The sequence below is a fragment of the Oncorhynchus nerka genome, linkage group LG9a (genome assembly GCF_034236695.1).
Source record: "Oncorhynchus nerka isolate Pitt River linkage group LG9a, Oner_Uvic_2.0, whole genome shotgun sequence".
Lineage (NCBI taxonomy): Eukaryota > Metazoa > Chordata > Actinopteri > Salmoniformes > Salmonidae > Oncorhynchus > Oncorhynchus nerka.
In genome coordinates, this window is record NC_088404.1 from 19,188,907 (window position 1) to 19,204,008 (window position 15,102).

At 41.3% G+C, this 15,102-nt stretch overlaps 1 protein-coding gene across 1 annotated transcript; it reads left to right on the forward strand.

Moving 5' to 3' along the window:
- Positions 1-1,912: 1,912 nt before the first annotated feature.
- LOC135573343 (uncharacterized) lies at positions 1,913-13,903 on the forward strand. The gene is made up of 2 exons (XM_065022388.1): positions 1,913-4,897; positions 4,985-13,903. Exon 2 carries the CDS (start codon positions 9,618-9,620, stop codon positions 10,272-10,274), a length of 657 nt encoding a protein of 218 aa, XP_064878460.1. The 5' UTR covers positions 1,913-4,897; positions 4,985-9,617; the 3' UTR covers positions 10,275-13,903.
- The last annotated feature ends 1,199 nt before the right edge of the window (positions 13,904-15,102 follow it).

Below are 15,102 nucleotides of genomic sequence, written 5' to 3' on the forward strand. Positions count from 1 at the left end.
ACAGAGTAGGAAGCTGACCAGTATTTGCTGAGCCTTGGCTCTGGGTCTTTAGCCCAAGCAGTCACTAATTGCCTGCTCAAGAAAGGGTAATGTTGTGGTATTGTTCCTGTCAGTGGGCAGTAATTGCAGTGAGCAGTAGGGAACAGGCTGCTGTAGTTTCATGTTGATTCATTGCCATTCATTGATCATTGGACTAAGTGGATGGTGACGTTCTGCATGGTGTCTTACATGTGTTATCCACTTTAATGTTCCCAAAGACACAGTCATACATACGCTGCCATTCATCTGCCTTGTATTTCTGAAAACAAACACATTACAATGTAATAGATTTCAAAATTCAGATAGGATTCACTCAGTCTCTATCTCCTCCTGAAGGGAGAATCAACAGGTACCACTACTGTTGTTGGCTTAATGAATATGTAGAATGAATAGCCATCTCTCCAGCTGGCTGCTTCCTCTGTCTAAAGCAACTGTCAGACTTTTTAACTCTTTAGTCATATTACAGTATACTAATGTAAAAGAAAATTGGAACACGAAGCCAAAATTAAACGTGCTTATTTATATATCGAATGTGAGTTTTCTTAACCCTAATTGCTCCTGTAAGTCGCTCTCCATAAGAGTGTCTGCTAAATTACATTATATTCTATTAATTGGTTCTCTAGTAAATTATTAAAACATGACTCTGTAAAAAAATATATAAAGGCCTTTTTTCCTTTATACTGATTACATCTAGCTATTTTCAATTAATTATTGAACAAGCCATAAAATCTGGTTACAATTTATATTGTATTCTCCAGAAAAGACAGAACAAATATTGCATTAAATACAATATATGGTTAAACTCAAACGCACTGCTTGATATATATATTTATATATATATATACCCTACCGGTCAAAAGTTTTAGAACACCTACTCATTCAAGGGTTTTCTTATTTTTACTACTATCTACATTGTAGAATAATAGTGAAGACATCAAAAATGAAATAACACATAAGGAATCATGTATTAACCAAAAAGGTGTTAAACAAATCCAAATGTACTTTATATTTGAGATTCTTCAAATTGCCACCCAGCAAAGCTGCCTTGATGACAGCTTTGCACACTCTCAGCATTCATTCAACCAGCTTCATGAGGTAATCACCTGGAATGCATTTAAATTGACAGGTGTGCCTTGTTAAAAGTAAATATGTGGAGTTTATTTCCTTCTTAATGCATTTGAGCCAATCAGATGTGTTGTGACAAGGTAAGGGTTATACAGAAGATAGCCCTCATTGGTAAAGACGAAGAATAGCTCAACTATGCAAAGAGAAATGACAGTCCATCGTTACTTTAAGACATGAAGGTCAGTCAATACGGAACATTTCAAGTACTCTGAATGTGCAGTTGTAAAAACCATCAAGCTCTATGATGAAACTGGCTCTCATGAGCATCACCACAGGGATTGAAGACCCAGAGTTACCTCTGCTGCAGAGGATATGTTCATTAGGGTTACCAGCCTCAGAAATTGCAGCCCAAATAAATGCTTCACAGAGTTCAAGTAAAAGACACATCTTAACATCAACTGTTCAGAGGACACTGTGAATCAAATCAATTTGTCACGTTAATTTGTCAAGTGCACCAAATACAACAGGTGAAATGCTTACTTACAAGCCCTAAGCAACAGTGCAACTTTTAAGGAAAAAATAGGTATTAGGTAAACAAAAGATAAGTAAAGAAATACAATTTTAAAAACAGTGAAATGAAAGTCAAAATAACAGTTGTGAGGCTATATACAGGTGGTACCGTTAGTCGGGCTAATTGAGGTAATATGTACATGTAGGTATAGTTAAAGTGACTATGCATAAATGATAAACAGAGAGTAGCAGCAGCGTAAAAGTTGGTGGGACACAATGCAAATAGTCCGGGTAGCCAATGTGCGGTTAGTCGGGCCAATTGAGGTAATATGGACATGAATGTATAGTTAAAGTGACTATGCATAGATGATTAACAGAGAGTAGCAAGCAGCGTAAAAGAGGGTTTGGGGGAAGAGTGGGGGGACACCATTTAGACCATTTCAACTGGGGGGGCCAAGCTGGGGCCAGTTGTACTGTTAGAGGGGCCAGTGACATTAGACGTTATTGTTGTCATCGTTTTCTTCACTGCATTGCAGGCATTAGCAGGCAAAAGACCATGTTCATAATCATCATCGTTGCCACTGTCTAATAACGGATGTAAAAAAAGAACGATAGCAAAAATGAGTTATGTAAAACTTATTTCATACTCCACATTTAGGGGGGCTACAAGGGGGTCCAAAATTGTTGTCACAGGGGCAATGCCCCCCCACCCCCCACCCCAGAACCGCCACTGACCACTTGCCATGCAGAGAGAACAGTCTATGACTGGGGTGGCTGGGGTCTTGACAATTCTTAGGGCCTTCCTCTGACACTGCCTGGTGTAGAGATCCTGGATTGCAGGCAGCTTAGCCCCAGTGATGTACTGGGCCATACACACTACCCTCTGTAGTGCCTTGCAGTGATGCAACCAGTCAGGATGCTCTCGATGGTGCAGCTGTAGAACCTTTTGAGGATCTGAGGACCCATGCCAAATCTTTTCAGTCTCCTGAGGGGAAATAGGTTTTGTCGTGCCCTCTTCACGACTGTCTTGGTGTGTTTGGACCATTCTAGTTTGTTGGTGATGTGGACACCAAGGAACTTGAAGCTCTCAACCTGCTCCACTACAGCCCCGTCGATGAGAATGGGGGCGTGCTTGGTCCTCCTTTTCCTGTCCACAATCATCTCCTTTGTCTTGATTACGTTGAGGGATAGGTTGTTATTCTGGCACCACCCAGCCAGGTCTCTAACCTCCTTCCTATATGCTGTCTCATCGTTGACGGTGATCAGGCCTACCACTGTTGTATCGTCGGCAAACTTAATGATGATGTTGAAGTCGTGCCTTGCCATGTAGTCGTGGGTTAACAGGGAGTGCAGGACTGAGGGGCCAATGAGGGGCTCCAGTGTTGAGGATCAGTGTGGCAGATGTGTTGCTACCTACCCTCACCACCTGGGGAAGGCCCGTCAGGAAGTCCAGGATCCAGTTGCAGAGGGAGGTCTTTAGTCCCTGGGTCCTTTGCTGAGTGATGAGCTTTGAAGGCACTATGGTGTTGAATGCTGAGCTGTAGTCTATGAATAGCATTCTCACGTAGGTGTTCCTTTTGTCCAGGTGGGAAAGGGCAGTGTGGAGTGCAATAGAGATTGCATCATCTGTGGATCTGTTTGAACGGTACGCAAATTGGAGTGGGTCTATTGTTTCTGGGATAATGGTGTTAATGTGGGCCATTACCAGCCTTTCAAAGCACTTCATGGCTACGGACGTTAGTGCTACGGGTCTGTAGTCATTTAGGCAGGTTGGGGCACAGGGATTATGGTGGTCTGCTTGAAGCATGTTGGTATTACAGACTCAACCAGAGACATGTTAAAAATGTCAGTGAAGACACCTGCCAGTTGGTCAGCACATGCCCGGAGCACACGTCCTGGTAATCCGTCTTGCGCAGCAGTTAACCTATTTAAAGGTCTTACTCACGTCGGCCACGGAGATCGTGATCACACAGTCATCCGGAACAGCTGATTCTCTCATGCATGCCTCAGTGTTGCTTGTCTCGAAGCAGAGAAGTGGTAGACTCGTGTCACTGGGCAGCTTGCGGATGTGCTTCCCTTTGTAGTCTGTAATAGTTTGCAGGCTCTGCCACATCCGACGAGCGTCGGAGCCGGAGTAGTACGATTCAATCTTAGTCTTGTATTGGCGCTTTGCCGGTTCGTCAGAGGGCATAGCAGGATTTCTTATAAGCTTCCGGGTTAGAGTCCCGCACCTTGAAAGTGGCAGCTCTACCCTTTAGCTCAGTGCGAATGTTGCCTGTAATCCATGGCTTCTGGTTGGGATATGTACGTACAGTTACTGTTGGGACGACATCCTCTATTTCATAGTTTTGATGTATTCGCTATTATTCTACAATGTAGTAAATAGTAAAAATAAAGAAAAACCCTTGAATGAGTAGGTGTCCAAACTTTTAACCGGTACTGTATATCTCAGCTCTGCAGATTTTGCTGCCAAGAGACAGAATCATTAGATAATTAATTCTGGTATTACCCCCATGTACAGTAGCTTGTTTATGGTCACAGGTTCAGGAATGGCTGAAAAATCACAACATTAACCCTACAAATAGCAGTGTTGGGTGCTTTCAGAAGACATAGTCAATCAATCAACAATATAGCAATACTCTTAGGAAAAATATGTATCTTTATCTTACAATCTGTGGATACTATGTGATTAGAAAGGTTAACAATGTATGTAAGACATCCCAGCACAGTTGAAAAATCTATGGCACATGAAAATCAACAGAGGGTGGTCTACGGAGATAGGTGGGATGGGCTGAGAGTAGCTGAGGGCTGGGATTAAAAAGCTCATAATCAGTAATAGTTATTACTGAAAACTCTATATATAATGTGAACCGGCGATGTCTGAGTACTATCTTTTACAAATGTAATGTGTATATACAATTGTTATGCGAATGATATGTATAAAAGTACCATGTAGGTATACTAAAATAAAGCTGTATAGCTGAAATAAAAGATCCCAGAAATGTTCCATACTCACAAAAAGCTTATATATATCAAATTTTGTGCGCAAAATTGCTTACATCCCTGTAAGTGAACATTTCTCCTTTACTAAGATAATCCATCCACCTGATAGCTGTGGCATTTCAAGAAGCTGATTGAACAGCATTTTAGAGAATTTGGCAGTACGTCCAACCGGCCTCGCAACCGCAGACCATGTGCAACCACGCCAGCCCAGGACCTCCACATCCGGCTTCCTCACCTGTGGGATCGTCTGAGACCAGCCACCCGGACAGTTGATGAAATTGTGGGTTTGCACAACTGAAACATTTCTGGACAAACTTTCAGAAACCATCTCAGGTAAGCTTATCTGCGTGCTTGTTGTCCTCACCAGGGTCTTGACCTGACTGCAGTTTGGCGTCATAATCGACTTCAGTGTGCAAATGCTCACCTTCGATGGCCACTGGCACGCTGGAGAAGTGTGCTCTTCATGGATGAATCCCGGTTTCAACTGTATCGGGCAGATGGCAGACAGCGTTGCTGATGTCAACATTGTGAACAGAGGGCCCCATGGTGGCAGTGGGGTTATGGTATGGGCAGACATAAGCTATGGACAACGAACACAATTACATTTTATCGATGACAATTTGAATGCACAGAGACACTGTGATGAGATCCTGAGGCCCATTGTTGTGCCGTTCATCCACCTCCATCACCTCATGTTTCAGCAGGATAATGCACAGCACCATGTCGCAAGGGTTTGTAAACAATTCCTGGAAACTGAAAATGTCCCACTTCTTCCATGGCCTGCATACTCACCAGAGATGTCACCCATTTAGCATGTTTTATGATGCTCTGGATTGACATGTAAGACAGTCCAGCAACTTTGCACATCCATTGAAGAGGAGTAGGACAACATTCCACAGGCAATAATCAACAGCCTGGTCAACTCTATGCGAAGGAGATGTGTTGCGCTGCATGAGGCAAATGGTGATCACACCAGATACTGACTGGTTTTCGTATCCATGCCCCTACCTTGTTTTTTAAAGGTATCTGTGATCAACAGATGCATATCTGTTTTCCCAGTCATGTGAAATCCATAGATTAGAGCCTAATTACTTTATTTCAATTGAGTGATTTCCTTATATGAACTGTAACTCAGTAAAATCTTTGAAATTGCTACATGTTGCGTTTATATTTTTGTTCAGTGTAAAATGTGTGTAAAATGTATATGTAACAAAAGAGCTGTAAAAAACAAAAATAGAAAACAACGTTTATTTTGTCCTCTGGAGAGAAAGGGGGGGGGGCAAACAAGGGTTCCAAAAGGGTTCTTTGGCTTTTCCTCATAGGATAACCCTTTTTGGTTCCAGGTAGAATCCTTTTTAACCAGGTAGAACGCTTTTAGGTTTCATGTTGAACTCTCTGTGGAAAGGGTTCTACATGGAACCAAAGGGTTCTACCTGGAACCAAAAAGGGTCCTTCAAATGGTTATTCTACGGGGACAGCTGAAGACCGTTTTTAGTTTTTTTAGGTTCTTTAGGTTCTTTTTTATCTAAGAGTGTAGTGGCAGGACAAGTTCAGACTGTTGTTGAAATACAAACAGTCCTGCTTGTGTTGAGATACCTTGGCTGCTGTGCACACTGAATGTAAATATCATATTGTAGTGTCTGCCTTTTGAGATGAACTAGGCTGTGTAATACAATGTAGTCCTTCACTTTTCTATACTTGAATATGATTATTGAGCAACCGATTAGTTAAAGCTTCCTTTTTATTTATTTTTTATATGTAATTAATCATTGGTCCATAGCCTGCTCTGAGCGACATCCCACACACTCTTCAAAGACCTTAAAAAGCAATGCCCATGATTTTCCCAGGCCAGAGAATATGATGAATCACTAAATTGGTATGCACCTCAATAACACTTCAAAGTCTCTTAGGCAATATGTATTTAGGATTTTATAACCATTAGCCACTTAAATGATTTCATTGTTACAGGGCTGGATCAGTGGAATGGCTCTTTTGAGTCTCCAGTTAAAGAGAAGCTTGTCTAGATCATTTGTTTTCAGCTAATGTGACACATTTTTCTCTCACTGTGCAGTGACACATTTTGCCTACATCTTTGGAGATTATTTAATGGAATAGAATATAAGAATATAATACATTTCCTTTGGTAAAGTACACTACACAAAGGCCTGTCACCTTTAGGCAACAAGTGGACTTCCACTAGGAAATGTGATAGGGTAGTCCTGTTGACAAACAAGTCACACATGGAAAACCATGTTAAGCCCGACAAAGAGGCTCACAAGTTGTGTCTAGAACTGGGGTCCACAGATCCACAGTTTGTGTGGAAGCACAGTGTCAGTGTGGGTAACAGCAGACCCACCACAGCCCAAGCCAGCTTCCCTACCAGGGGGCAAACAGAGCTACAAATGGCCGTGCAGAGGGAACAATCCCAGTGTGAATGGAGCAGCATTAGCCAGGCCCCTAATGCCAGTTTACTAACACCTGTATTAGTGCACCATCACTGTGGGGAAGACCACTGTCCAACAACTAGTAATCCCATAAGCTCCCACAACATTTGCATATTCCTCATTATCTTATTTAAACCTGAAGAAGGCAGTTTTTCACAGCTGGCGGCCTCCACTCCCACTGCCTGGGTGGCTGTGGAATAGAGTAATGTTCGTGAATGTGAGGTTGATATGTATGTAAGGGATTAACAGAATGGGTTTGGGTGTGAAGCAATGCAGCCATATCCTCTACACAGGATCAGGGTAATTGGAGGGGTGGAGAAGATGGCCGATCCATTACGTTGAGTCTGTTTGCTCAGCGGTCAGCCGGTCTAGTTTGGCAATTTTGCTCCCGCTTTTGGCACTGCTACTTTGCAATAGTATGTGTGTGTATGTGTCTGTGTGTGTTGGGGGGGGGGCTTTTTGTCCCCAACCATAGCCCTTAGAACCTCTATGTATTCACCAAGCTATGAAGATCCCCCTACAAAGCAAATGCCTTGAAGATTTAGCATGGCAGAAAAGTAGTGTGTTGAAAAAGGGAAAAATTGCTGTGGAAATTTCAAGTGGTACTTGAGGGGCGACCCAATCAGACCACACATTCTGCTCTCTACAAGTGAGAGATAATTGAAATCTATAAACACCTCCAAAGCCTCTTTCTTATTTTTATTAATTCTCTGCTTTCAAATCTCTGCATCAAATGCGCCGAAAGCTACTTCAAAGAAGATTGTAATGGTTCAAATTCAGCATAAAGAGAAAGCCATTATTGAAAGGCTCTCTTGCATCATTTATTTGATTGTGTTGTATTTATATTTGAAAGCTAGTGGAAATATCACATAGTATTCAAAGGAACAAATGTTTCAAGTCTTGTTACTTTTTACAAATATACATTACCAGTCAAAGGTTTGGACATACCTTCTCATTCAAGGGTTTTTCTTTATTTTTACGATTTTCTACATTGTAGAATAATAGTGAAGACATCAAAACTATGAAATAACACATATGGAATCATGTAGTAACCAAAAAAAGTGTTAAACAAATCTAAATATATTTTATATTTGAGATTCTTCAAAGTAGCCACCCATTGCCTTGAAGACAGCTTTGCACACTCTTGGCATTCTCTCAACCAGCTTTATGAGGTAGTCACCTGGAGTGCATTACAATTAACAGGTGTGCCTTGTTAAAAGTTCATTTGTCGAAATTCTATCCTTCTTAATGCATTTGAGCCAATCAGTTGTGTTGTGACAAGGTAGGGGTGGTATACAGAAGATATCCCTATTTGGTAAAAGACCAAGTCCTTATTATGGCAAGAACAGCTCAAATAAGCAAAGAGAAACGACAGTCCATCATTACTTTAAGACATGAAGGTTGGTCAATATGGAACATTTCAAGAAGAAGTTTCTTCAAGTGCAATCACAAAAATCATAATGCGCTATGATGAATCTAGTTCTCATGAGGACCACCACAGGAATGGAAGACCCAGAGTTACCTCTGCTGCAGAGGATACGTTCGTTAGAGTTAACTGCACCTCAGATTGCAGCCCAAATAAGTCCTTCACAGAGTTCAAGTAACAGACACATCTCAACATCAACTGTTCAGAGGAGACTGCGTGAATCAGGCCTTCATGATCGAAGAAACCACTACTAAAGAAATTGCCTAGTTAAATGAAGGTTAAATAAAAATAAAGGACACCAATAAGAAGAGACTTGCTTGGGCCAAGAACCACAAGCAATGGACATTAGACCGGTGGAAATGTGTCCTTTGGTCTGACGAGTCCAAATTTGAGATTCTTAGTTCCAACAAGGAATAGGAGATGTGATGGTGTAGGGGTGCTTTGCACACTTAACCAGCATGGCTACCACAGAATTCTGCAGCGATACGCAATCCCACCTGGTTTGCGCTTAGTGGGACTATCATTTGTTTTTTAACAGGACAATGACCTAACACACCTCCAGGCTGTGTACTCCGAGCATATGCTGACCAATTTTCAACCTGTCCCTGACTGAGTCAGTAATACCAACATGTTTCAATCAGACCATCATAGTCCCTGTGCCCAAGAACACTAAGGAAACCTGCCTAAATGACTACCAACCCGTAGCACTCACATCTGTAGCCATGAAATGTTTTGAAAGGCTGGTCATGGCTCACATCAACACCATTATTCCAGAAACCATAGACCCACTCCAATTTGCATACTGCACCAACAGATCCACAGATCATGCAATATCTATTGCACTCAACACTGCCCTTTCCCACCTGGACAAAAGGAACATCTATGTGAGAGTGGTATTCATTGACTACAGATCAGCGTTCAACACCATCGTGCCTTCAAAGCTCATCACTATGCTAAGGACCCAGGGACTAAACACCTCCCTCTGCAACTAGATCCTGGACTTCCTGTCCAGCTGCCCCCAGGTGGTATGGGTAGGTAACAACACATCTGCCACGCTGATCCTCAACATAGGGGCTCCTCAAGGGTGCGTGCTCAGTATCCTCCTGTACTCCCTGTTCACTCATGACTGCATGGCCAGGCACGACTCCAACACCATCATTAAATTTGCAGACGATACAACAGTGGTAGGCCTGATCACCAACAATGATGAGACAGCCTATAGGGAGGAGGTCAGAGACCTGGCCGTGTGGGGCAAGGATAACAACCTATCCCTCAACGTAGTCAAGACAAAGGAGATGATTGTCGACTACAGGAAAAGGAGGACTGAGCACGCCCCCATTCTCATCGACGGGGCTGTAGTGGAGCAGGTTGAGAGCTTCAAGTTCCTTGGTGTCCACATCACCAACAAACTAGAATGGACCAAACAGACCAATACAGTTGTGAAGAGGGCACGACAAAGCCTATTCCCCCTCAGAAGACTGAAAAGATTTGGCATGGGTCCTCAGATCCTCAAAAAGTTATACAGCTGCACCATCGAGACTGGTTGCATCACTGTCTGGTATGGAAACTGCTCAGCATCTGACCGGAAGGCGTTACAGAGGGTAGTGCGTACGGCCCAGTACATCACTGGGGCCAAGCTTCCTGCCATCCAGGACCTCTATACCAGGCGGTATCAGAGGAAGGCCCTAAGAATTGTCACAGACTCCAGCCACCCTTGTCATAGACTGTTCTCTCTGCTACCACACGGCAAGCAGTACCGGAGCGACAAGTCTAGGTCCAAGAGGTAATATGTACCTACATGTACATATTACCTCAATTACCTTGACTAGTCTGTGCCCCTGCACATTGACTCTGTACCAGTACAGCTGCTTTTAATTATTTGTTATTTAAACATTTTTCTTATCTATTTTTTACACTTATATTTCTTAAAACTGCATTGTTTGTTAAGGGCTTGTAAGTAAGCATTTCACTGTGAGGTCTACAACTTGTATTCGGTGCATGTGACAAATAAAATTGAATTTTATTTGATTCAAGGGCTATTTGACCAAGAAGGGGAGTGATGGAGTGCTGCATCAGTAGACCTGGCCTCCACAATCACCCAACCTCAACCCAATTGAGATTATTTATGATGAGTTGGACTGCAGAGTGAAGGAAAAGCATCCAACAAATGCTCATCATATGTGGGAAAGACTGTTGGAAAAGCATTCCAGGTGAAGGTGGTTGAGATAACCTTTTTTTGGTTACTACATGATTCCATATGTGTTATTTCATAGTTTTGATGTCTACAATGTAGAAAATATTAAAAATAAAGAAAAAACCCTTGAATGACTAGGTTTGTCCAAACATTTGACTGGTACTGTATTTCAGCAGGTTATAACACAAAATCATATCTGAAAGATGGAATGTATACTGTAAGAAGTATATTATGTGCTGTGATTGATGTTGCCATTCTCAGCAACTCAACTTGTAAAATCAAAGCCAGAAAAAGAGATGAGACAGTATTTGTTATGGTTTTACCCAGGGCTAACACACCATACTGTATCCCAGACAAACTAATTGACTTCCTGAAATCAAATACATGTTTGCCAAGAACAACTGATCAGTGGAACATCACAAAGTAGATCATTTGCAATGGATGGTTGCTGTGTTAAAATCTGGATTTGTAGTTTGTATTATCTCTACTAAAGCCCACTAGACAGAAGTGTTTTATGTGTGGGAAGGAGTTAGTTTTGCTATTAGCCCATTAAAGCTGACAAATCCTGTTATCTGAGATATGTTGTGCCATCTAGAAGCCATGGAGTCAGTGGTGTTTCCTGACATGCCTGTTTGCTACCTAAGGCATAGTTTGTACCGTGTTGGGATTCAAAGATTGCCTGTTGACATCGTTTCATGCATGTTCACAGTATGTCACCAGCTCAACATTATCTCTCCAGTTCTGATGTTGTGAGCTCTGCTCATGGCTCACTGTCTCGATGGTGCTTGATGCCACTTGTGCTGAACGTAGGTTAATTAACCCCTGCCTGCATCCTTCCCCCCTCAGGCTTCCTCACACACAAACACTCACAGGCCAGCACAAAGGTTTGGTGGTAATAAGTAGATAAAAGGCCCATAATTACATGGCACCAGGTTAGAACAAACGTCATGAACCGGTGGCTGCCATCATGTCTTCTGCCTCAGCGAACAACACAAGAGGCCATGTCTCGTGCGGACCATGTGACCGGAATTGTATTGACCACTCAATTTGTGGCCCTGGCTATCCTGGGGCCGTCTGGTGTTATCCCTGGAGGGCTGGCCCAGGAGGGGCTGGCCCAGGGCTCTGTCTGCTCCCCTGACAGGGCCAGCTCTGGGGGTGAAGAATGGGGGAGGCGGGTGGTGTGACTAAGCAGAGTCTTGTTAGAGTGGGGCGGTGCGGACGGGAGGGGCGCATCGCCAAGCCCTGTCCAAAAACAGGCTGCTGCTCGCTTTTTTACATCCCACCAACTGTTCACATTTCAACGCTCTGACCCTTTTTTCATTTCTATACAATACATCGTTAACAAAACAGTTTACAAACCACGGGTGATACATTATCCACTCTGACTTCCCAGATTTACTCAGACTAATGGATTAACCACTGAGCTGTGTAGAGTCCACACATGACTAATGCTCAATATCTCCTTTGTGTGGTATTTGAAAACAAATGCAAACTTACAGGTCGTATCTGTAATACTTGTGTGTATATTATAAATTAAGAGTTTATTTCCAAAAGTCTATATCCATAAATTTTTCACATTTGTTTTTTTAATCAAAAATGATTGCTTTTGGGTACCTTCATGTGTGTGTAAAATATTACTTTTCTCAGATTTTGTATTCATAGATTTGAGATGTGTATGAGTTTTTACTTAATTTTTTGCATAATGCTACATGTCCATTGTTTAGATGGAATGGAATGTTTGTATCCTGTATATTTGAATGTGATATGTGGTTGTTTTAAGATTAATGCACAAACTGTAAGTCACTCTGGATAAGAGCATCTGCTAAATTACTCAAATGTAAAATGTAACTGTTTAACATACAGATGTCATATTACTGTATAGAATACCTTTTTTTGTACACGTTGATGTCACAAATGTATCATTTGTACAGTTCTTTATTAAAAATGTAGTTATTTGTTACATTTGACTGTGTAAAACTTTGCAGTACCACCTGTTTCTCTGAGAGTGAGGTGGATATATATTGCATTTTGCAAAGAAAACTGATTATTTGGCTCTGAAATGAAATCATTTGGTGATAGATTTCATTGAACAACCCCATGCCATTATTAGATAGTGAAAAAACACCAATCTCTTTCATAATTTTTTTAAACAATAAAAGCTAATTTATCAACATTTCTGAAAATGGATATATAGTATTTTGGAATGAAACCTTAAATATATACACATATCATTCTCTATTTGACATGCAATTCTGACATTGGTTGGAACTCAAACGTAAGAGTTTAGCAAACAAGTCAACTTGATTCTCAAGAACTTAAGGTACGGACACAACGGTAGCGTTTTCTGTCTGAAAATACTTAACACCTCTTAACATCTTGGCCAGGTCGCAGTTGGAAATGAGAACTTGTTCTCAACTAGCCTACCTGGTTAAATAAAGGTGAAATAAAATAAATAAAATAAACAGAGTGCCGGTCGCAATTTGCAAACCGAGTGCAAACCAATTCTTGTAAAAACAGGCAAAAATGTTTGACCACTGGCGGGTGGTGGAACAGCCGACCATAATTCAGTTTTTCCCTTTATTCATAAGCTAATATGTTGGAAAGTGCGTGGACATTTCTAATGTAACTAAATCTTGATTCAAAACATTGTTAAATTGGATTGAATTTGAATCGAATAGAACGACAGAGTGAGCAAACAAACTTAACCACAAAAATAGAAAAAAATAGGAGAAAAATGAATCAGTAAGTTGGTATGTTATTGTGACAACTTTGCACACTCCACATGTCACCAAGGCTGTCTTCCCTAGAGAAAGCCTTCCATTTATAGCCATCTAAAAGAAATGAATTTGACTTTAACTAGATCATCTTTTTCCCTTTCACACAGTCAGAGACCCCTGTGGTTGACAATAGGGCCTTTGAGAGGGGAAGGAGGCTAGTGCTGGCCAAAGGTTAAACAGGCCATCCCCTCATGATAAATCACTGCTTAATGAGCCTGCCATTGTCCCACATTGTATTGTTCACTTTCAGACCGTTACCTTCTGGTTGTAAAGCTGACACAGCTAATGAACTGGCCGCTTTGAACTCTTCCACAATATTGACTGATTGCATGGACCAGATGTCTCTGGCCAAGCGACTAGTAAATGTATATTTGATTAAGAAAGAGTGCGTGGCCCTGGAGGTGGCTAGTGTGTGTGGGTGTGGAGGGTTCATTCACCCAGGGAAGTTCATTTTAAAACAATAACATTTGTTACAACTTCTCACTTTGACAAGAGGAGCTCTCTCTCTCTTTGAATAAACTTCACTGGAGCACGGCGGGTTGTCTTTCGGTTTCTGTCATGTAGTTACCAGGTTTGTTTTAATGGGGAGGAATTCAAATCAATGGGGTAACAACTACACCGGTAGTGTATAAAACACAGGTAAACCACGTTTTTGAATGCACTGTGCCTTTAAATCTTGTGAGCAAGAACTATTTGATGATGTATGCATCTATTTGGGTGTCTTACTGAGGCAAGGGGCTTTGGGCTCAGAATGAAACATTTTGGGTTCACTTCTATTGTCAGATGATGAAAAATCTGCTATTCTCTCAACAGCCTGGAATAGTAGATAGACACCTCACTCACATTAATTGAGCAAAAAGGCCAAATGGAAAGCAGTTTAATTAAAATCACACTATTCAATTCTGATCAAAAATCCTATGAGAATTATTTTTCATTGTCATATATTTTCTTGAATCATCTGAATAATATAATATCAAATCTGCATGTAAATGAGGGCAACTTCGAGATCCCCTTCTCTGAATGTGTTAAAAAATGATTTTCATAATTGAGAAAAGTCTTCCTCCAGTGTGCCCTTAGGTAGAGGTAAAGGTAGACATGACTAAACATGAGCCAGTGCACCAGCTTCTAGTGACCGAGAGGAAAGGTGGAAGGAGAAAGGTATTGAGTTCCACTGATTAGCATATAATTGTAGGCTTTGTATTGGACACAGGGAATTAGTATTGTGCGATCCCTAATGCTAGTGGTCAGCTGGCTGTCCATTCACTCACTGAACGTAGCTTGTTCTGTTGCAAAAGCAGTTTCAAAATTCACAAATGCAGTTTTCAGTTAACACGGTCACCAGCTAGCCTGGCAATATTAGAACGTTTGAAGGAATACCCTCCTGGATTATTCTATACTCAATAAGTCGCAAAACAATCAATGGAACATGCACATTCAATTTCATAATAATCAACTGAGATCAGAACATGTACATCTGCATGAAGATCGAAAATTCAGAAATACCCCAAAACGGAATAGAATGTGAACCAATGATCTAGTCAAAGGAAGAAAATGATTTAAATTATTTACTTTAGAGAAATGTCATAACCAAGCAATTCTGAAACAATAGCCAATAGTTACCTCCCTGTTAGATGTTCAGTTGGT